Source organism: Drosophila virilis, chromosome 5, assembly GCF_030788295.1.
Source record: "Drosophila virilis strain 15010-1051.87 chromosome 5, Dvir_AGI_RSII-ME, whole genome shotgun sequence".
Lineage (NCBI taxonomy): Eukaryota > Metazoa > Arthropoda > Insecta > Diptera > Drosophilidae > Drosophila > Drosophila virilis.
The window spans coordinates 3,408,644-3,431,904 of NC_091547.1; the positions used below are offsets into that span (position 1 = coordinate 3,408,644).

Sequence of the window (23,261 nt, forward strand, 5' to 3'; positions counted from 1 at the left end):
ATCGCCGCACAACCCAAGCCTCAAGGCCTAAAACAAGTCGAGCTACAGCTCCTCCCCAAGACGGCAAATACCAAAAGTCAAGGTCTATCTTAAAAAAGTTAATCCAATTGGTTTCCTCTCAGTCTGATCGTCTGCGGAGTAAACAACGAATTGGACAGCTCTAGTCTCTGGTATTGTGGCTGATCAATAACTTTTATACTTCTTAGAATGGCAACTGCCTGCAAAACTTTTGTGCTGCTATTATTCTAGGCATTTTTGATTGCTACAGGGTATTACAGACGCCAACTTAAGAGCCAAGAGCCACATCAGCTGTTCAGCAAGTCACAAACAACAACTGCAACTGCAGCAGCAGCAGCAGCAGCAACAGCAGCAGCAGCAGAAACTGCAGCAGGTTCCGCCAAATACTAACACAGACTCGCCCTCTCTCTCTCTATCTCTGTCTCTCTCGCTCCCTCTCTGTTTCTTATGCGCTTGCAGTTAACTTATTAAAATGAAATTTAAATTTTCAACGGCACACTTTAAAAATAAAAAAAAAAAACACTCGCAAATGGTTTTAGGCCCAAAAGCGAAGTAGTCCTTAAACACGAAGCAACAAGTCAACAGAAATAGCAACAACAGGAAATTCTCAAAACGTTTGCAAAGTTCTCGCTCTCGCACTCTCTCTTTCTCACTGTCTACCTAGCTGTCTCTCTTTTGCTCTCTCTCTCTCTCTCTCTCTCTCCCATCTCTCTCTGGCTGTTGGCTACCCAAACGAGAACTTTGGTTTTCAAAATTCAGTCGGCATTCGACCATCAGTTGGGGCGCACGTATTTCAATCCGCCCAAAAAGTCGAAACAGAAAGTTTTCTGTCGCGAAAAGTTGTTAATTCAAATGAAAACAAAACCAAACTCTTTGTGTAACAAATTATTTAAACAAATTGTCATCAATAAGTTCGTTTAACATTTAAATTTTATACAATTTTAATTTGTGCAAAGTTGGCAAAAGACGCGCTTAAATAAAAAACATAAACTTAATGCCCAGCTAGGCAGTTTGTAATTTATATATACATATATATACATATATATGCATAATTAAGTTCTTATATAAATATTTAATTTGACTGATAATAAAAGTTGAGCAACGTTTTATTAACTGAAAAGCGTGCGGCCAAAAAGCTCGCAAAACAACGCAAATTGACTGCAATAACAAATTATAATAATAATACTACGAAAAAAATAAATAAACTATATCAGCTATTTGCGTATGCTCTGTTATTTTCTTGGGAAAATTGAGCCATAAGAAATATTCATTTAAATTCATAAAAGTTGTCATAAAGCTGTATTTCAAAATTGCCTAACAACAATTTCTGCTAAAAATAAAAGGTGAGAGAAATTAAAGCCATATTTAAATGTTATTGTAACTGAAATAATCAAATTATAAATTAAATAAAATTGATAACAGAACTAAAACAGTTTTCAACTTTATAGTTTGAACTTTTTGCCTCGGCCCGCCAAGATCTGTAGACCTTTTGGAAATATTTAAAGATTATGGGAAACCTAAGTTGAAACATGAAAATCTTATTAAAACTTGATTTATATAGAAAGAAGTTAGAATCTTATCAAAACTTAATTGTTTTTTAAATGGAACTTTGTGTTGTTTTAATTTTGTAAGACTGTTTATTTGGCTTTGCCAGCATTTGATTGCCCGATCTTCAAGCAACACTTCAAGCTAACAAAAGACCAGATCTATGGGCAAAACCGTTTGTTAACACCTTTATGCTGTTTGCCAACAAGGTGTTAAGGTTGGGTTGTGTTGTGTTGTGTTTTGTTTTGTTTGCTTTTGCGGAAAACTGTCTGCAAATTGTTTCGATTTGTGCAGCTGCAACAGTTCCACCAATTGAGGAATGCAGTTGCAATAATGAAAACATCACAAGAACAATAATAAAAAATTCAAAAAAAAAAAAAATAATAATAATAATAATGAAAATAATTCCACGTACTATTGCGACTCTCAGACAATAACAAAATTCTTGCATAGTTGTCAACAGCATTATCGAAAGACTCAATAACAGATCCAATTTCAATGTGCGACGATATTTATTTTCATTCGCTCCGACAACGACGACGACGACGACGACTACGATATTAGATGGTTTATTTCTTTTATGTATTATGCTCCAAAGTTTTGACTGCTCTTCCGATAGAAGACGAAAACAACGGCAATTGTAAAACACACAGCACAGTGCGGGGGAGGGCGAGAGGGCGTAGAGTATAAGCAAACAACAATTTCACGCAACTAAGATGGCAAATAAACAACAACAACAACAACAACAACTAGAAAAATAAACTATCTGCAACACACCGAAAGTTAAATACGCTTGTTAGCATCTGCCTTAGTTTTTTGCAGATAATTGTTGACCTTGCTGGAAATGTTTTAAAAAATAGCCAACGGAACAATTAAACATGTTGACCAGCTCTAAGGAATGAGATTTCGGTAATATTAAATATATTGCCAGTTTTGTTTCAGATATCTTAAAAGCAACAGCTTTTTAGATAGGAATTTAATCTTTAAACGAGGCAGATCTATCAGAAAAAATCTTCAGCTCATAATTATGCACCTTGTATAGAATATTTTCTATGATAATAGAAAATGTTGACCAGCTCACGATTGAGATTATAATCGAATGCCAGTTTTGTTTAAGATATCTTTGATCGATGCCAATTTTGATATATGCATGCATATAACACTATGGCAAAAAATAGCTGAAACTGAGAGACTTGTTTGCATAAAAAAAGACGACCACGGCTATATCGACTCGCCGATTTGAACCGATCAAATTATATTCGAAGACTTTACACATTTCATGACAAAACTATGATACCCTCTATAAAGCTGTAGAAATTTTGAGCGCGCGCTTTTCTAAAACTTTGGCAGCGGCAATTGAAAATGCTGCTGATTTCCTGTTTACCAAAGCTGCGACTCGAGTCGCGAGTCTCGAGCTGGCGTTAATGAGGCGTTCCTCTTCTTCTTCTTGCTGTTGTTGTTCTCGTCTATGTGCATTAGATCACAGCAACAACAACAACAATTGGCAAATATGTGCCCAGCACTTTGCAAGTGTCGGGTTTTCGGCCAACGTTGCGTATGTGCAATGCAAACGAACGCGTGACGTTCGAGCGCAAAGAAAATAAACAAAACTCAACGTCCCAATGGATCACATGATGCGGCGGCTGTTTCTCTAGGCTGTGGGAGGCTCGACTCGCACGCACACAACCGCACACCCGCACACACACACACACACACACACACACAGAGCCGGCAGCGGGCAGCGTCAGTTTGGCTGCTTGATTGACCGTCGTCGTGTGGCTCGCTGCGTCGTTTTGATTTGATTTGTTTGTTGGTTTATGTATATTTATTGAAAATTTACTGCTTGCATAACAAACGACGACAGACCCTATCACTCGAACCCCTCCAACCCACCTCCCCAACGACCCCCACCCCGCAGCAGCTGCTGTCATATGCAAATTTTGCGTATGCGTAAGTGGGCGGCATTGCTTGACAGCCTGGGGGGGTGGGGTGTGCGAGTGTGTGTGTGCGTGTGTGTGCTTTGCCCAAAATGTCATTAATCTCGCAGCAGAAACTGTGCAACTTTACGCTTTTCGACAGCAGCGTTTACTTTAGCTTGATGAGTTTGCTGAAAGGAATTTCCTGTCATGCTAAAAAAACACAAAAAAAAAAAAGAAAATCCCAAAAAAATATATATATTTCCTAAGAAGCGATTTTGTTCGTTATTCATGAAACCATAAACGCGCTTGACCCTTTTTTCTCGTTAAGCATGAACCTACGCCTGATACACAGTTATGCCAGCGCGTAAGATACAGATACACATAGATGCAGATACAGATACAGATACAGATACAGCGACTGAGAGAGAGCCAGACCCAGACCCAGACCCGGGGCCAGACTCAGTTGGAGACCTGCAAAAGTGCGACGTGCGCTAAAAATAACTCAGGTCGGCGTCGGCGTTGGCGACGGCAACGGCGCGTCCTCAGTTATTGCGCAATCGCGGCGGCAACTTTGTTGCCCCACACCAGAAGCAGGAAGCGGCACAAATGGTCACAGACCCTGGCTTGTCAGCTTGTCGCGGAATGCCAAATAAAAATTGGTAGGTAAACGGATTACCTGCAGATAAGCTATCATCAAAACGAAAAACAGACTACAAATATTTGTGGGTGTGTGTGGGAATGCAGCATATATATATATAATAATATCTAAAGAATAAATTATATTTATATTATTGTGGATCTTGGATCGAAACTTAGGCTCGGGGTAGACATATTGTATTGATTTGGAATGTTAATTTTAATTGTATTCATATTAGGTATACTTTCTCATCTCCTTCATAAATTCATAGAAGGCTTAAGGTATTATTTTATATATATAAAAAGCTGAAAATGTGTGAAAATCTCTTTCAAATCAGATGCATCCATAAAAATGGATCTTGAATCGAAACGTAGGCTCAAAGTAAACATTTTGCTTTGGATCGGAATGCAAAGTTTAAATTGATTAATTTTATTATTTAACTTTTAAGTAGACTTTCTCATCTGATCTCCTTCACCCATTCATAGAATGCTTAAGTTATTTATTTATTCTATTTTTATAGCTGTTTGTTGCCTACTTAAGAGATCACATTACTAAGCGTAAAATCGATGCGTTTATTTACTTGTATATTTGATTAAACTCTTCACACTGCGTGTCTAATAGATCTGTTTACCTGTAGCACATGCTAATGAGCTTGACCTGGCCAAAAGCAAGCCGAAGACCTTGATAAGCATAGAACATGTTCAATGGGAAACTGAATATGTGATGCATATATCTAACGTGCAACTGCGACTTAATGCGATACACTGTGCATCTTCGGGTTACATGTATCTCTCATGTATATATATTCATAAACATGAACTGCAGTGAAATTTAGCACCGCATTCGAAGTGCAGCTTAATTTTCGCTCTCGGATAAAGTTTGAAATTCTTTAGTTTTGCTCTTCTTTTGAATATAATGCACTTGTTGCTGAAGTGCAGCAGCTACAACAACAACAACAACAACAGACGCCAGCGGATGCAATTCAATACAAACAAAAAAAATGGTTTTGCGAAAATCCAGAATAAATGCCCAAAAAACATGAAAACAGGTCTTTAAAGCCGACGGTCAAACTGCATCAAGAAAAAGGCGAGCTATATAAGAACATAGCAATGCATATATATATATATATATATACAGATATATATATATATATATTTATATATGTTTATATACACATATATACTATGTGTGTGTATGTGTGTGTGTATTATTGGGGTTTGGCAATGCAGTTGCTAAGCTTTTGCTTGCTGCGGTGAATGCATTTTATGCGGTTGCTGTTGTTGTTGCTGCTCCTTGCATTTTTATACTCTTGCTAAGGGCAGTATAATAATGTCATGTTATGTGTAACACAAACCTTAGACATTAGGTATATATATTCTTGATCAATATCAACAGCCAAGGCGATAAAGCCTAGTCTAGGTAGGCGGAACAGGCTGGATCTGACTATTTGAGAAATAAATTATATATATATCTCCTTGCCTCATTGTCATATCATATAATTTTTATACTTTTAACTTTACATTCTTTTCTTATTTATTCGCTTGGAAGAGATCAGAAGGCACTGCTCGATTCCAGCGCAAACTAAAACATATTTAATTAAAAAAAGAAAAAGTTATATAAGTTTCAGTTAAGGTTTAGAATAAACAGTGTACTACATCATATTGCTGATATAGGAACTATAATGTTTAGTTTTCAATAATGCCAATTTGCGTCCAAGTCTTTGGTAAGGATATTAAAGCTTCGGTTTGGAGTTGATAGTTGTTTTTCTTGTTGTTGTCGCTCTTGTCGTTTGCTTTGCTCCTTCAAACCCAATTTTGCTGCTGATGTTGTTGTTATTGTTGTTGTTGCTTTGTAAACACTGTGGAATTTCAAGCATTTGCGCGCGCAAAAACTTTTAGTACAGTAAACACTCGAAATTTGTGAAACTACGCAGACTACTCAGCCATATGATGCGGAAAAACTAAATCAATAATAACAGACGAGACAATAACAAAAACAAAAACAACGTGGAAAGCAGTCAGAATAACTAGCAGCAACTACAACAATAACAACAACAAAAACAACAGCTAGTATTTAAATTATATAAAAGAAACAAGAAAAATCGTTTAACTTTGGCACGCCGAAGAATAAATACAGTTTAATGAGAATATCACGAAAAGTAGAAGAGTTTACCAAACAAACAAATCTATATATTGGTCCAGACAGCTAGAAAAACAAAATAGATTTTCATATCATTCATGATTGAGAAAGACGAACCTGGTCAAAGTATCCTGCAATAGCTTTAGAAATAAAAAACAATCGCACTTGACCATATCGATTCGGCTATTGATCAAGAATATACTCTATGAAACTGGGAACGTCTTTTTCAATGCGTTACACATTTGTCGACAAATATTATAATACCCTCTGCAAGGGTATGAAAAAACCCACTGACTGCGCCAGATCTAAAAATAGCCAAGCTTCTTGCGTCTTGCACGAGGCACGACAGGAATGCAGCTCCAATGCAAGTGCGTGTGCTGCACTTGGACGTGGTCCGCGGCGGCTACGTCTGCCAATCTGTGTGTGTATGTGTGTGTGTGCAGACAGCGTCTGGCTGGCCGGGTTAACCTGGAAAGCCACTGGCCAGGCAACCGAGCGGCCAACAGGCCAAGCCGCGCAACCGTCATATAAAATGTCGCAACGCATGTTAACGCAATAATTTTTTTTATGCCCTGAACCCATTGCAAACGGGCAACAAGGGTATTATGGTTATGCGCAAATATATGTAACAGACAGTTGGAGGCATCTCCGTACTTGATTAATCAAAATAGGAACTTAGCTTCTAATGTCCAAGTAGTTCAAGTTAGTATCAAGTCAATATAATTTGCCGCGCTTGCACGAAATATACATAAGCTGACTATACACATATAATATAAAATGGCGGGTATTCCCCGGCATTGTCCGTGCTAAGTATAAAATAAAGAAACAAAAATCCAATTGGGAGTGCGAAATGTTGACCTATGTCTATATAGGATATTTGAGGGAACCATTTTTATATGAATTTTGACCAAGAATAATGTTGCCAGATTTAGAAGGTACCTTGTAGTCGGACACACCCGATTAGAGAACTCTTGTTTTATTTTTGTTGCATCGCTGGCCACCTCCCACCTCCCACCAAGCGTTGCCTGCTGGCTGCTGGCTGCTGGCTGCTCCTCGCGATGGTGAACATGAACCATGACGCAGTAGGTCATTAATTGTTTACGTAGAAATGTACAATGTCTGGCGCGGCACAGGTAAAACGCACAGCTAGTGCGCGCTGAAGCAGGCTAATTTAGGGCTAGGGTTAGCAGCCTGAAGGCAGCAGCACTTTAGCTGGTTGCAAAGGCATTGACAATTTGTGGTTTTTGGATGGGAAGTGGAGAGGGCAAAGGGGAGTGGGGGTGCGCCTCAAGGACGTTGCCAAGTTGAGCAAATTAGGATGCTTGAGTTAAGCTAACAGCCGCCACATGCACAAGTCACACTCCAGTCACGTTTCGCTACGTTTGCGCCTACTCAATGCAATTGTTGCATGTCTGGCCGGCCGGCTGTCAGTCTGTCGGTCTGTCTGTCTGTCTGTCTGTCAGTCTGTGCGGCCCGTCTGCATATGTTGGCTTGAGCACGTCCTTAATGTCATGACGATGACGGCAGCAGCCAAAATAAAACAAATGCCAAACTAGCGCGCCAAACAAACTGCAAGTCACAAGGCAGAAACAGGCAGAGCCAGGCAGGCTGAAAAACAGACAAACAGACAGAGAGACAGACAGAGAGACAGACAGACAGATGGACAGACGGGCCGCAGCTGAAGACAAACGCGACTGCATTATGCAGCAAACCTACCTAAAGCTCGCGCACCTGCCTCTGCAACGGCCGCAGTGGCAGTAACATTGCAGACAACGACAGCGATGACAGGACAGCAGCAGCAACAACAACAACATCAACAGCCACAGCAGCAACAGGTTCTTTATTTTTAGTAGTCGCATTTTGAAAACCGCCTGCTCAATGTCAACTCAACGTTTGAGACTTAATTGTTGCCTCTTTGCAGTATTTTTTTAACAAAACATTCTTTGTGCCTGACTGGCGGCTGTTGTTGTTGTTGTTGCTATTACTGCTGTTGCTGCCGTTGTGGTTGCATCATGTGGCTTGAAGCATGTGCTTCATTGAAGTGCATACATTCGAGGCTGCTAACAATGATTCTTCTAAAATACTTAACTTGCCCAGCAGTTATTTGTGCGTTATTTAATTGAAAAATTTGTTCGTTTATATATTTGCAGCATTCATCAATTGTTGTCGCGCTTGTTGCTGTTGTTGCTTGCCTTGTCATGCAGCAGCATCAAACAAACAGTCAGAACAATTTGACATTTCTAAAATCAAATTACAAATACAAGCGCAGAAACATGCTGGCAATGCGCGCACTTCCGTTCGCAGCGCGTAAGCCAAACCAATTAGCGGCAACATTGTCAAAGACGTCAGCAACAGCAGCGGCAACAGCAGCGGCAACAGCAGCAACAGCAACACCAGCAGCAGCAGCAACAGGGGCAGCAACAACTGTCCGCAAATGTAGCACAATTCTAAGTTTATTTATAGTAATCATATGGAAAGCTTTGCAGCCAATGGCCAATTGCCTGCTCTATGCTGCCCGCATAATTGCCAATGACAATGATGATGATGTTGCTGATGATGATGTTGCTGATGATGATGATGATGATGATGAGGGGAATGCGTATGTGAGTGCTGGCCATGACCATGACGTCAATACACAAATACAAACACATTTACGCAATACGCAAGCCGGCAACAAGCACGACAACATTGACGCTAATGACGAGGTGTCAACGGCACGTGAACGACAACAACAACAACAGCAGCCACATTTATCTAGTTCTAGTCCACAAAAGAGCAGCCGCTGCACGACAACAGCAGCAGCTACAACAACAACAGCATCTACAACAACAACAACAACAATGCGAGCCATGTTGCCGGCAGCAACCGCGTCTGGACTGCCATTGATGACTTTGTTAATTGCATTGCTGCTGAGCATGCGCCTCGCATCGGGTAAGTCGCATCCGTCAGATACATTTCACACAGTCTTCGATTCCATTCAGCATGACCCAAAATTAAAATTATTGCCCCACTCACACGCAAGCCAAGAATATTTAAGTGGCGCCAGTTCGTTGAAACGAGTAGCATTTTATGCCCTTTTATAGAGAGAATATTTTATTTTATCGCAAAGCACATTCCCCAAACGTATATATACATATACATATGAAACCGAGTCAATATAGACGAGTCTCTCAACTATAAAGTCCTTGCAGAAATAATTATTGCAAACATATTAATAATATCTGGTTATCTCTTGATATCTTGAATAAATCCTTACCTCTATCGTACTACAATATCATTTGGCCCTATATTAAAAGTCAATCGAAAATTAGTTTCACTTGACCGGAAATAAAGCTTTCGTACCTCCACGTCAACAAGGGTATTGTATCTTCGGCAGTTTGAAGATTCCCGTTTTTTTTCTTGTTAGCATACATTTCGGAATCTCCGTATCTTTGCATATATATTTGCTTGTTGTGCGTTCATTCGCCTCGACATGTACGATAAATGTGACACATTATACCCAAATATGACGCAATTTTTCAGCACATTCTTATTTGTTTATCCCATGTGCTAAATCAATCAAAGGAAAACAAAAAGAGAAATATGGTTTCAACTGCAAAAAAATAAATGTAATAAATTGCAAAACAAATTTTCGGCTTCGCCTGCCATTTATTAGCAGCCTTTTTAGTTCCTATTTACTTAATTTTTTTTTTGTAGTTTGATCAGAGGAACGCAAATATTAAAAACGAATCGCAGATATTTCAGGCCGTGTGCTTGAGTGTCTTTCTGCCCGCGTTTGCAAAAAATATTTGATCAATTTATCAGAGCAAAAAATGCGGACTGAGAGTTTTTGCGAGCAGCTAATAGAGTTGTTTAGCAAAAATTCCTTGTATACAAATAACAAATGCGTTGCCATACAACTATGCAAAGACATTAACATGTAAAGGCCATAATAAATCTTACAAAATAAATAATTGCTGCTTTAAGCAAATGCATATCAACATTAGTTAATATGTATATAACTCAAGCTCAACTCACAAGCTGTTAACAGAAGTTTTCAAGTTCAGATTGTTTATGAAAGAAAACAACTTTGAGAGTAGTAGAATTCGTAGTAAAGAATTTAACAATTATAGTATTAAATCCACTTTTACCCTAGCTAGACGAAAGTCAATTTAACTTGAACGAAACGTTTTTCGACTGCCGTTCTATGCGATTCTCGTGAATTCAAGTAACGTAAAATAAACAGTTTCTCACTCTCGCTTACAAGTTTTAATACCTTTTCTAATGATATTCAAGAATAGTGATATTTTACAACGTTTTGTTCTTGTTCGTTTCGTTGCAGCTGGCACTTGCTGGCAGACACATCTGGACAGTGGGAAATGCAATCAAATATTTTCAACAAACATCACAAAATCGGATTGCTGTGGCGCCAGTCAGACCTTCTCGTACACGGATCGCGAGCTGAGCAGCGTTGAGCATTTCTTTGCAACAGCTATCGGAAATGGAGTTGAGTGTGCGCCTTGCCTAGGTGAGTGTCGCAAACATTGAAAAACATACGAAATGTCTGATGCCTGAAATGGCAGCAGATGCTATAAACTTGTTCAAACATTATTGCGAACTTTGCAGAGACCTGCAAGGGATTTAAATGTGGGCCAAACAAAAAGTGTGTGAAGCGCAAGGGCAGGCCCAAATGTGTCTGCGCACCCGATTGTGGAGCAACGTTACGCCGAAAGCAGCAGCAGCAGCAGCAGCAGCAGCAGCAACAGCAGCAGCAGAAGCAGCAGCAGCAGCAACAGCAGCAACATCGCAATGCACCAGAGCAACAGCAGCAACAACAACAGTGGGCGTCGTCGTTGTTGTTGTTGTCGCCGCGCGGTTCACGTAGTCTAAGTAGCGAAATTACAAACAGCAATTTAGGTTTAGATGGCGCTAAACGCCAGCATAAACATAGCGACAATAACAACAGCAACCGCGCTGATAACCAAAGAAAACAACAGCAGCAACAGCAACAAAGCCAAGAGAAGAGCATGCCAAAGCGAGCAAGTCATAGAACAGGAATGAGGCAGGGCGAAACGAGGCACAGAAGACTTTTGATTATAGACAGCAGCAATTTGCAAGAGCAGCCCACAACCAGACGACTGCACATGGAGGACAGCAGCAGCAGCAGCGGCAGCAGCGACGGCGGCGGCGGCGGCAGCGGCAGCGGCAAAGTGCAAATGCAGATGAAGGTAGAAATGGAGAGAATGACGCCGCCGTGGGGCAGCGAGCGGCGCAGACATAGAAAAAATAACAGCAGCAGCAACAACAATGGCAAACACTTAACAAGATCAATGACGACGGCAACAGCAACAGCAACAGGAGCCAATGACTCGTCCACGACGCCTGCGCAGACGACGGCTCAGTCTAGACACAAGTTGGCAAATGCTAATGAACCCGCCAACGACATTAATAGACAGTCGCGGCAAGACAATGCGCCAGCACGAGGCAGACACCAACATCAACAGCAGCAGCAGCAGCAGCAGCAGCAGCAACATGCTCCAAATCACGAGCAACAACAATACGACAATGGAACGCAGCAGCGCAGGCGTAAGCACAAGCACAACCACAAGGATCAGCGGCGCACAAATACCACAATGTCTGGCTCTGGCTCTGGCTTGGGCTCTGGCTCGGGCGGACGTCGTCGTTTGTATCTGGCTGAACACGGAAGTGAAACGGCTGCGTCATCGGGCAACAGTCACGGCCACTTGGCTAATGTCGATGATTTAGCATTTCTGACTGGAATTTATGAAGCAGCGCCAGTGGTAAGTTCTCTGTGTAAAACTATTGCATACTCTTTGGGTGCATCTCTCTCTCTCCCTCTCTCTATCTCTCTCTCTCTCTCTGTGTCTGCAATCAGTTACAGCAGCAACACACGAATCCGGTTTGCGGCAACGATGGACGCACCTACAACACCGAATGCCAGCTGCGCAAACGCGCCTGCCGCACAAACAACGCCCAACTAGAGGTCGCCTATCGCGGCCACTGCAAGAGTGAGTACTATGAGTATTATTGAAAGTACTATGAGTATTAGTGTGAGTACTATGAGAATTAGTGTGAGTACTATGAGTATTAGTGTGCCTGTGTGAGTGTGTGCTCGCGTGCCAAAACGCAGCAGCGTCACAATTAGATTAGATGACAAATTATTGCACATTTCAATTACGGCCAACAACTTGTCGCCAGTGGGGAAATCAACCGAGGCCCAATGGCCAGACAGACGAGGCAAGCGACCGAACGGACAGACGAATCGATCGAGCGGAGCCGCTCGCTTCTGTAATAATTTAATGATACAGGAAGCACTCGCAAACATGCTCAAATGATCAATAAAAACGTACAAGAACGATGGAGGACCCAACTGTATTGCGAGGCCACAAGAACTTGTTGGATTAGCCGCAAGCGGCAAGCGCGGCCTGTCGCCTCTTGTTGCCGTGGCAAGACATAAAACGGCAGTGGCAGCAGCAGCACCAGCACCAGCAGCAGCATCTAACGTTGGCGCGTGCCGACATTGCAGCTCCAATTCCAACTTCAGCTTTTGTGGAATGTGCAATCGGGCAATCTGAAGATCTGGCCATGCAGATCTCTCGCTCTCGCCTTTCTCCCTCCTTCCTCCTCCCTCTCTCTCCAACTCGCAATACTCACTCGTAATTTTGTGCAGAAAAATGAATGCAATTTTTAGCAAGTGTCACAGTTGGCGCCAAGGCGTTTCAACGGCCCATGCGCAAAATGATAAATTTGACAGTTTATAGCCAGCCATATAGAGTATATATATATATATGTGTGTGTGTGTGTGTGTGTGAGTGCGTGTGTATGTATATGTGTGCGCGCTTTTGGCGCTAATCATAGAAATTGGCAAACAGTTTATTTATAGCATAATCAGCATATAAACGCATATGTAGCCACATATATTACAAAGTTGCATAGGCAAGGTAATTGCTAAATGTCTTCCTATATAACCAATGAATTTTCAGGTATTTATATATATACAAATTTAACAAGTTTGGCAGATTCATATACGCATGTAGCTGCTGCCAAGAAGCTGCCAATTGGCTACCTTTGGCATACTCTGAAGGCCAATCGGCTGCAGATCGTAATTGCTTCTCATGATCGCAGTCGGGATAGATTTAGATTTAAGGATTTCGATTACGATACTTTTGTAATATGCTACACAGTATTTTGACTCCATATTATGAGAAACCTCATTTCATTTGAAATCCCCCACAGCGAGCTGCAATGGTGTTCAATGTCTGAACGGACTGACCTGTGTGGAGGATCAGTATATGATGCCGCATTGTATAACATGCAAAATCGAATGTCCCTGGGATGATATGGCATACGATCTGAATGACGATGGGCAGCCGGATGAGGCGGCAACAATTGCTGAGGAGCGTGCGGTTTGCGGCATCGATGGCAACACATACAGGAGCACTTGTGATATAAATCGTATGATTTGCAAAATTGGACGATCAATTGCAGTGGCATATCCGGGACCGTGTCGTGGTATGTACAACTACAACTACAACTACAACTCATGCGTATAATTTTTATACTTTTTCATGATTGATAAGCTTTAAAACTCAATCAAATTAATTGAAAGTCGCAGCCAAGTGCAGGCACGCAAATTATTGCTAGCAATTGCAGTGGTTGCTGTTGTTGTTGGGATGCTATTGCTGTTGCTGTTTCAGTTGCAGTTGCTCTTGCTGTTGCTGTTGTCGGCAACTATGGCGGCTGTGCAAATTTAACAACAATCAACGCAGAACCGCAATTTTGCATTTGATTGACTTGACTTGGCTGAGGTTTCAAGTCGACTCACAACCGCAAGTGGTTGTTGCTGTTGCTGTTGTTGCTGTTGTTGCTGTTGTTGCTGCTGTTGCTGCTGTCGTGTTGTCGTCTGCAACTGCCGTGCCATATCAAGTTGCGCTCGGTGTTTGTTGGCTGAAATTGCTACATTTGCTTATACGGCTCCATGATTGCCAGCAATTTGATTAGCCAGTTGCTGTTGCCGTTGCAGTTGTTGTTGTTGTTGTTGTTGTTGTTGCTGTCAGCATTGCTCTACTTTGACTGTCGCGCATCCACAACGACATCTCTCTCGCTCGGCATAATTCATGCTTATTAATTTTGTGGTTACATTTGCGATTGATCGACTCCGATTTCCAATTAATTACATGCAAACAGCTGCCGCTGAACGCCTACAATGGGATGTTTCTGCTGCTGAGATGCAGCAAAAAAAGCAACAACAACAACAACAACAACAACAGCAGCAGCAGCAGTCGCCTTTGCCGCCTTAGTGTCAGTCGCCGCACCAATTAAAGGCGTGGCGGGTGTTGCATTCTCGCGCGCCATATCTGAACAACAGACAGACAGACGGACAGACTGCCCAAACTGGTTTAGTGTGTCAGAGGCGGCTGGCCGGCTGCAATTGCGTGCTAATTGCAGTGTTTTGTTGCAAATTACAGCGTGTAATTAATGTTGAAGAAAATACAAATTATAACTACAACTAAAACAAAAGGCAAACCAACTAAAATCACAAGTCCACGTCCGAGCAGCTGCTCACGAAAAAGCCTCGACAATTATAAATCATTTAATTTTTTGATTTGATTTATAATTTTAAATGAAAACTAGATACAATTTTCTTCATGTTATTTCATTAATTTACCATTTCTTACTTTCTAAGCACAGCACAGTCTAAGACCGATATGCTGGAAGAAAAGTAAATATCGTTTTTACTGATTTTGGTGTATATAATTAAAAAAACAACGCATTAAAGAAAAAACTTACTTTCAACATATTCTTCCTATATCTTTCTTACTATTTGGGTTTAGGGCATAATTGTTTCTCGAATTTATAAATTTACTATACTAGCAGGTTCATGAAAATGAGTTTGAAACCGATCAGCGGTTGACCAATTAACCATTTAGAAAGCCAAGCCTCATAAAAATCTGATGAGAATTTACCGAGTTATGGGAGTGGGAAATTTCGACCTATGGGTATATACGAATATAAGGGGTAAGATTTTGATATAAATTTCGACCAAAAATGATGTATTCAGATTTGAATGCCAGATTAATCTGGAGGGAAAACTATTCATAAAAAGCCAAGCCCCATGAAAATCTGATGAGTTTTGACCGGGTTATGGGGGTGGGAAGTTACGCCCTATGTCCATATACGAATATAAGAGGCAATAGTTTAACATGAATTTTGACCAAAAATTATGTATTCAGATTTGGATGCCAGATTAATCTAGAGGGAAAACTTTTCATAAAAAGCCAAGCCCCATGAAAATCGGAAGAGTTTTGACCGGGTTATGGGGGTAGGAAACTTCGAAACATGTCTATATAGGAATATAAGGGGTAAGATTTTGACATGAATTTCGACCAAAAATTATGTATTCAGATTTGGATGCCAGATTTATCTAGAGGGAAAACTATTAATAAAAAGCCAAGCCCCATGAAAATCTGATGAGTTTTGACCGGGTTATGGGGGTGGGAAGTTACACCCTATGTCCATATACGAATATAAAGGGCAACATTTTGACATGAATTTCGACCGAAAATTATGTATTCAGATTTGGATGCCAGATTAATCTAGAGGGAAAACTATTCATAAAAAGCCAAGCCCCATGAAAATCTGATGAGTTTTGACCGGGTTATGGGGGTGGGAAGTTACGCCCTATGTCCATATACGAATATAAGAGGCAATAGTTTAACATGAATTTCGACCAAAAATTATGTATTCAGATTTGGATGCCAGATTAATCTAGAGGGAAAACTTTTCATAAAAAGCCAAGCCCCATGAAAATCTGATGCGTTTTGACCGGGTTATGGGGGTAGGAAACTTCGAAAAATGTCTATATACGAATATAAGGGGTAAGATTTTGGCATGAATTTCGACCAAAAATTATGTATGCAGATTTGGATGCTAGATTAATCTAGAGGGAAAACTCTTCATAAAAAGCCAAGCCCCATGAAAATCTGATGAGTTTTGACCGGGTTATTGGGGTAGGAAACTTCGAAACATGTCTATATACGAATATAAGGGGTAAGATTTTGGCATGAATTTCGATCAAAAATTATGTATTCAGATTTGGATGCCAGATTAATCTAGAAGGAAAACTATTCATAAAAAACCAAGCCCCATGAAAATCTGATGAGTTTTGACCGGGTTATGGGGGTGGGAAGTTACGCCCCATGTCTATATACGAATATAAGGGGTAAGATTTTGACATGAATTTCGACCAAAAATTATGTATTCAGATTTGGATGCCAGATTTATCTAGAGGGAAAACTATTCATAAAAAGCCAAGCCCCATGAAAATCGGATGAGTTTTGACCGGGTTATGGGGGTGGGAAGTTACGCCCTATGTCCATATACGAATATAAGGGGCACCATTTTGACATGAATTTCGACCAAAAATTATGTATTCAGATTTGGATGCTAGATTAATCTAGAGGGAAAACTATTTATAAAAAGCCAAGGCCCATGAAAATCTGATGAGTTTTGACCGGGTTATGGGGGTGGGAAATTTTGCCCCATGTCTATATACGAATATAAGGGGTAAGATTTTGACATGAATTTCGACCAAAAATTATGTATTCAGATTTGGATGCCAGATTAATCTAGAGGGAAAACTATTCATAAAAAGCCAAGCCCCATGAAAATCTGATGAGTTTTGACCGGGTTATGGGGGTGGGAAGTTACGCCCTATGTCCATATACGAATATAAGAGGCAATATTTTAACATGAATTTCGACCAAAAATTATGTATTCAGATTTGGATGCCAGATTAATCTAGAGGGAAAACTTTTCATAAAAAGCCAAGCCCCATGAAAATCTGATGAGTTTTGACCGGGTTATGGGGGTAGGAAACTTCGAAAAATGTCTATATACGAATATAAGGGGTAAGATTTTGGCATGAATTTCGACCAAAAATTATGTATTCAGATTTGGATGCTAGATTAATCTAGAGGGAAAACTCTTCATAAAAAGCCAAGCCCCATGAAAATCTGATGAGTTTTGACCGGGTTATTGGGGTAGGAAACTTCGAAACATGTCTATATACGAATATAAGGGGTAAGATTTTGGCATGAATTTCGATCAAAAATTATGTATTCAGATTTGGATGCCAGATTAATCTAGAAGGAAAACTATTCATAAAAAACCAAGCCCCATGAAAATCGGATGAGTTTTGACCGGGTTATGGGGGTGGGAAGTTACGCCCTATGTCCATATACGAATATAAGGGGCAACATTTTGACATGAATTTCGACCAACAATTATGTATTCAGATTTGGATGCTAGATTAATCTAGAGGGAAAACTATTCATAAAAAGCCAAGCCCCATGAAAATCTGATGAGTTTTGACCGGGTTATGGGGGTGGGAAATTTTGCCCCATGTCTATATACGAATATAAGGGGTAAGATTTTGACATGAATTTCGACCAAAAATTATGTATTCAGATTTGGATGCCAGATTTCTCTAGAGGGAAAACTATTCATAAAAAGCCAAGCCCCATGAAAATCGGATGAGTTTTGACCGGGTTATGGGGGTGGGAAGTTACGCCCTATGTCCATATACGAATATAAGGGGCACCATTTTGACATGAATTTCGACCAAAAATTATGTATTCATATTTGGATGCTAGATTAATCTAGAGGGAAAACTATTTATAAAAAGCCAAGGCCCATGAAAATCTGATGAGTTTTGACCGGGTTATGGGGGTGGGAAATTTTGCCCCATGTCTATATACGAATATAAGGGGTAAGATTTTGACATGAATTTCGACCAAAAATTATGTATTCAGATTTGGATGCCAGATTTATCTAGAGGGAAAACTATTCATAAAAAGCCAAGCCCCATGAAAATCGGATGAGTTTTGACCGGGTTATGGGGGTGGGAAGTTACGCCCTATGTCCATATACGAATATAAGGGGCACCATTTTGACATGAACTTCGACCAAAAATTATGTATTCAGATTTGGATGCCAGATTTATCTAGAGGGAAAACTATTCATAAAAAGCCAAGCCCCATGAAAATCGGATGAGTTTTGACCGGGTTATGGGGGTGGGAAATTTTGCCCCATGTCTATATACGAATATAAGGGGTAAGATTTTGACATGAATTTCGACCAAAAATTATGTATTCAGATTTGAATGCCAGATTAATCTAGAGGGAAAACTATTCATAAAAAGCCAAGCCCCATGAAAATCTGATAAGTTTTGACCGGGTTATGGGGGTGGGAAATTTTGCCCCATGTCTATATACGAATATAAGGGGTAAGATTTTGACATGAATTTCGACCAAAAATTATGTATTCAGATTTGGATGCCAGATTTATCTAGAGGGAAAACTATTCATAAAAAGCCAAGCCCCATGAAAATCGGATGAGTTTTGACCGGGTTATGGGGGTGGGAAGTTACGCCCTATGTCCATATACGAATATAAGGGGCACCATTTTGACATGAATTTCGACCAAAAATTATGTATTCAGATTTGGATGCTAGATTAATCTAGAGGGAAAACTATTTATAAAAAGCCAAGGCCCATGAAAATCTGATAAGTTTTGACCGGGTTATGGGGGTGGGAAATTTTGCCCCATGTCTATATACGAATATAAGGGGTAAGATTTTGACATGAATTTCGACCAAAAATTATGTATTCAGATTTGGATGCCAGATTTATCTAGAGGGAAAACTATTCATAAAAAGCCAAGCCCCATGAAAATCGGATGAGTTTTGACCGGGTTATGGGGGTGGGAAATTTTGCCCCATGTCTATATACGAATATAAGGGGTAAGATTTTGACATGAATTTCGACCAAAAATTATGTATTCAGATTTGAATGCCAGATTAATCTAGAGGGAAAACTATTCATAAAAAGCCAAGCCCCATGAAAATCTGATGAGTTTTGATCGGGTTATGGAGGTGGGAAGTTACGCCCTATGTCCATATACGAATATAAGGGGCACCATTTTGACATGAATTTCGACCAAAAATTATGTATTCAGATTTGGATGCTAGATTAATCTAGAGGGAAAACTATTTATAAAAAGCCAAGGCCCATGAAAATCTGATGAGTTTTGACCGGGTTATGGGGGTAGGAAACTTCGAAAAATGTCTATATACGAATATAAGGGGCACCATTTTGACATGAATTTCGACCAAAAATTATGTATTCAGATTTGGATGCTAGATTAATCTAGAGGGAAAACTATTTATAAAAAGCCAAGGCCCATGAAAATCTGATGAGTTTTGACCGGGTTAAGGGGGTAGGAAACTTCGAAACATATCTATATACGAATATAAGGGGTAAGATTTTGGCATGAATTTCGATCAAAAATTATGTATTCAGATTTGGATGCCAGATTAATCTAGAAGGAAAACTATTCATAAAAAACCAAGCCCCATGAAAATCTGATGAGTTTTGACCGGGTTATGGCGGTAGGAAACTTCGAAAAATGTCTATATACGAATATAAGGGGTAATATTTTGACATGAATTTCGAGCTAAAATTATGTATTCAGATTTCGTTGCCAGATTAATCTAGAAGGAAAACTATTTATAAAAAGCCAAGCCCCATGAAGATCGGATGAGTTTTGACCGGGTTACGGGGGCGGGAAATTTCGAACTATGTCCATGTGAGATAATTGAGGGTACCATTTTCAAATGAATTTTGACTAACAATACTGTTGCCTGATTTAGATGTTCGATTGATCGAGAGTTCAAACAATTTACAAAAACCAAACCTCATGAAAATCTGATGTGTTTTGACCTATGTCGATATGGGACATTTCACATGAATTTTGCCCAACAATAATGTTGCAATATTTAGTCTTAAGTCAATTTAAATAACTCTATTCATTTGGCAGCTGCCTGACTTACTCATAGCCCAGCCGTTATGCATTCATGTATTCATTCATACTTTAAGACGACTTTTCAAGGCTGTTGCCCCAACTACGCCATTAGTTTGCCTGTCTGCGCTAAAAGAAACTCATAAATTTTGCACACCTTTTGGTGCAACCTGCCACCCTGCTCAAGTTGTTGCACGGTAGCCGGATATTAAAATAAATTAACATCATTAACAATTATTCACTTTTGCTTTTAGCACAAAGGTTTGCGTGTGTGCGTGCGTGTGTGCGTGCAGTTTGTTTGTTTGTTGCCTGCTGATGATCTTGGCATGCAGAGGCTTCAGTTGCTGCTCCTGCTCCTCCATTGCAGCCAGCTCCTGCTCCTCCTTGCCAGCCAGCTTCTGTTCCTGCTGCCGCCGTCTGTTGCGCTGTCCTCGACTTCATGTTGATCATCAGACGATAAAATAATACATATATATACACACACGCGCGCACACACACACACACACACTCAAAAGGTCTCAGTTTGTGTTTTGTGCGTTTTTGAGCATTTTATCTTTATGGTTAGTAAGTTTATGGTTTTCGTGTGCTTGTGTGCTTTCACATAAATATTTTCCTGTGCCCCGATCAAGAGCCCATAAGAGCCCCCAAAAACGAGCACAACCACAGACGCAGCCTGGGCAAGTTTGCCCCTAAGAAATATGACTACACGTACAAGCCATTAAAAACGCCATTTTCGCGATGACGGGGCGATGGGAGACGGCAGACAGGGAGTTGGGAGACGGCAGACGGGTGTACGGAGATGGGGGCGACGCAGGTTCTGTGATTGCAACTGCTCGTCCGGTTCGGTTCAGTTCGGTTGAGTCTCGCTTGTGTCCCTAGTCCCCACAACACCCCCCTCCATCGACCGCTGTTCGCGACGTCACTTTTGTCTGGCTCAGCGTCTGCTGGCTGCGTCTGGGCCGGCTGAAGTTTACGATCGTATTAAAATCACCTTAAACAACACGCAATGCCAAAATGGCCAGACAGCTGAGCCCAGTCCAGTCAAGTCCAGTCCAGTCCACATTGTGTATGTGACCCATACGACCACAACGAATCTCTGGCCATGCCACACAATGTTGCAATAAGTTCCGCCAGCCAACAGCAGCAGCAGCAGCAGCAGCAGCGGCGTTGACTTAGACGCGTCTGTAAAAACCGGATGGACGCAGGCTGCCGCTGGCGTTGATTAAACCACGTCGACATAACAAATTACAGTTGGCTTGCATTGTGACGGCATTATCAGCCGGCGCAGCCATGCCGCCCAGCACCAACAACATACATATCCATCACAATCAACAAGTACAAGTGCGTTGGGGCGTGGCCGCGTGCAGCGGGCCAAAGGACGTTGCCAGACTACAGCGAAAATTGGCACTTGAAATTAATAAACTTTAACTGTTTCGAATTGCGAGGCGGTCAACCTTTCACGCAACGTCGCCAGAGCCATGGCCAGAGCCAGGAGCTATGCTGAGTATATCTGCAGCTGCCCCGCTGACTCAACTGCCCCCCCCCCTCCCCTTCCATCGTCCTTAACCAATAAGCAATTGCGCACATTTGCCGCGGGGCAACATTTTGCAACATTGTTGCTAAGTTTCAATATGTGCATGTGTGTGTTTGGTGCGGCTGCGCAGCTTGGCTGCCTTGCCTTGCCTTGCCTTGCGTTGACTTGACTTGGCTTGGCTACCGTCTTGCGCATGTCAGGAATGGGGCGGGCTCTTCCATACATTATATGTACGTGTACACATGGCCATTGCCTGTGGTGTGAATAATGTGGCAGCGTTGAAAATTGCAGTGTGCCACAATAACAACAACAAAAACAACGAAAACAACACCCAATTTAAAAAGCCAAAATAGCTGTAAGCGTTGTTTAAGAATCGTTCGGCAACATGCATAGATAAGTCATAAAAGCACTCACCCTTAAAATACTCTGTAAACTGGACATTTTATAATAAGCACTGTTTTAAGCCATTGTTTTAAGCTTCACATATCTTTTTATTAAACATAATTCTCAACGAAATTAGCGAAATTTAACACTTCCAAATCCGAATCACACTTTATTATATAATAACTATGTTGCCACCTTGTCTAAAACAATGCAATGTAAAGCATATGTAAAGTACATAGGCAATTAATCATAGCCTCCTGAACATAATTAGGCGTTGCCAGCATATTTTAACATTTCTAATGATATTAAAATATCAGGAAATGTAAGCATGTTGTTTACTTATGTTAATAATATAAATATGTGTACCTACATATGTATGTATGTGTATACATATATGCATGCACAAGACTTGTTTACTATGTCAGGGTATAAAATCATGCACACGCACACACGAATTTCGTGGCTTTACCAGCTGCCAGTCGCCATCAAGAAATCTGGAAACAACACCTGCCAAAGTTCACATGATTTTTGGCCAGGATATGCGCGAGGGGCCATTAAACGAGCAACTGAAATTGCCAGACATAAAAAGTCAGGGAATGCAAAAACTAAAAAAAAAAAACAAACTTGAGTGGAGCTGCTTTAAATGTATGACTCGTAAAATTTATTTTTTGCAGCGGACCGCCTCACCTGTGCGGACATCAAGTGCGGCCCAAAGGATACTTGCCTTGTGGACCTGCAGACGCACATGCCGCGTTGCGTCTCTTGCCGCTACAAGTGCGCACGCAAGCAACAGCGAACGGTAAGCTGGTCACAAAAATAAAGGGAAATAACTTAATATCGGGAAATAATTCTTATACCTACCCACTTAGCAATACCGGGCGGATAAAATCTGTGGCTACAACAATCACACTTATAATTCATGGTGCGAGATGCGCAAGGATTCGTGTGCCACGGGCTATTTCATAGGCGTTCGAGCGACGGGCGTATGTTAGATCAAATTAGCGAAATATTATCAAAAACAAACAACACATTAGCATATATACTAACATATATATAGAGCGTATATATAGCGCATCTCTGTGTAGTTCCAACATCCAAAGATTCTCGTTGTGCGTTTTGTTTAGTGTTGTAAACCGATGCAAGGGCCTTAGGCTGCTGCCAGCATTCAATACAAGCATAGAGTAACTCCATATACACACACACACACACACACATATGCACTTGG

At 40.8% G+C, this 23,261-nt stretch overlaps 1 protein-coding gene across 1 annotated transcript; it reads left to right on the forward strand.

The window, feature by feature from the left end:
• The first annotated feature begins 789 nt into the window (after nt 1-789).
• Nucleotides 790-23,235, forward strand: Fs (Follistatin). The gene is made up of 8 exons (XM_002059886.4): nt 790-1,361; nt 8,409-9,189; nt 10,580-10,765; nt 10,864-12,038; nt 12,134-12,266; nt 13,495-13,770; nt 22,711-22,835; nt 22,906-23,235. Exons 2-8 carry the CDS (start codon nt 8,457-8,459, stop codon nt 23,026-23,028), a joined length of 2,751 nt encoding a protein of 916 aa, XP_002059922.2. The 5' UTR covers nt 790-1,361; nt 8,409-8,456; the 3' UTR covers nt 23,029-23,235.
• Nucleotides 23,236-23,261: the final 26 nt, after the last annotated feature.

Bases quoted from the DNA above. Each gene is read 5' to 3' on its own strand.
- Fs (XM_002059886.4), top strand. From the start codon at position 8,457: ATGCAGCAGCATCAAACAAACAGTCAGAACAATTTGACATTTCTAAAA. The intron at 13,771-22,710 runs GTATGTACAACT...TATTTTTTGCAG, and splicing joins ATATCCGGGACCGTGTCGTG to CGGACCGCCTCACCTGTGCG. The intron at 22,836-22,905 runs GTAAGCTGGTCA...CTACCCACTTAG, and splicing joins CACGCAAGCAACAGCGAACG to CAATACCGGGCGGATAAAAT.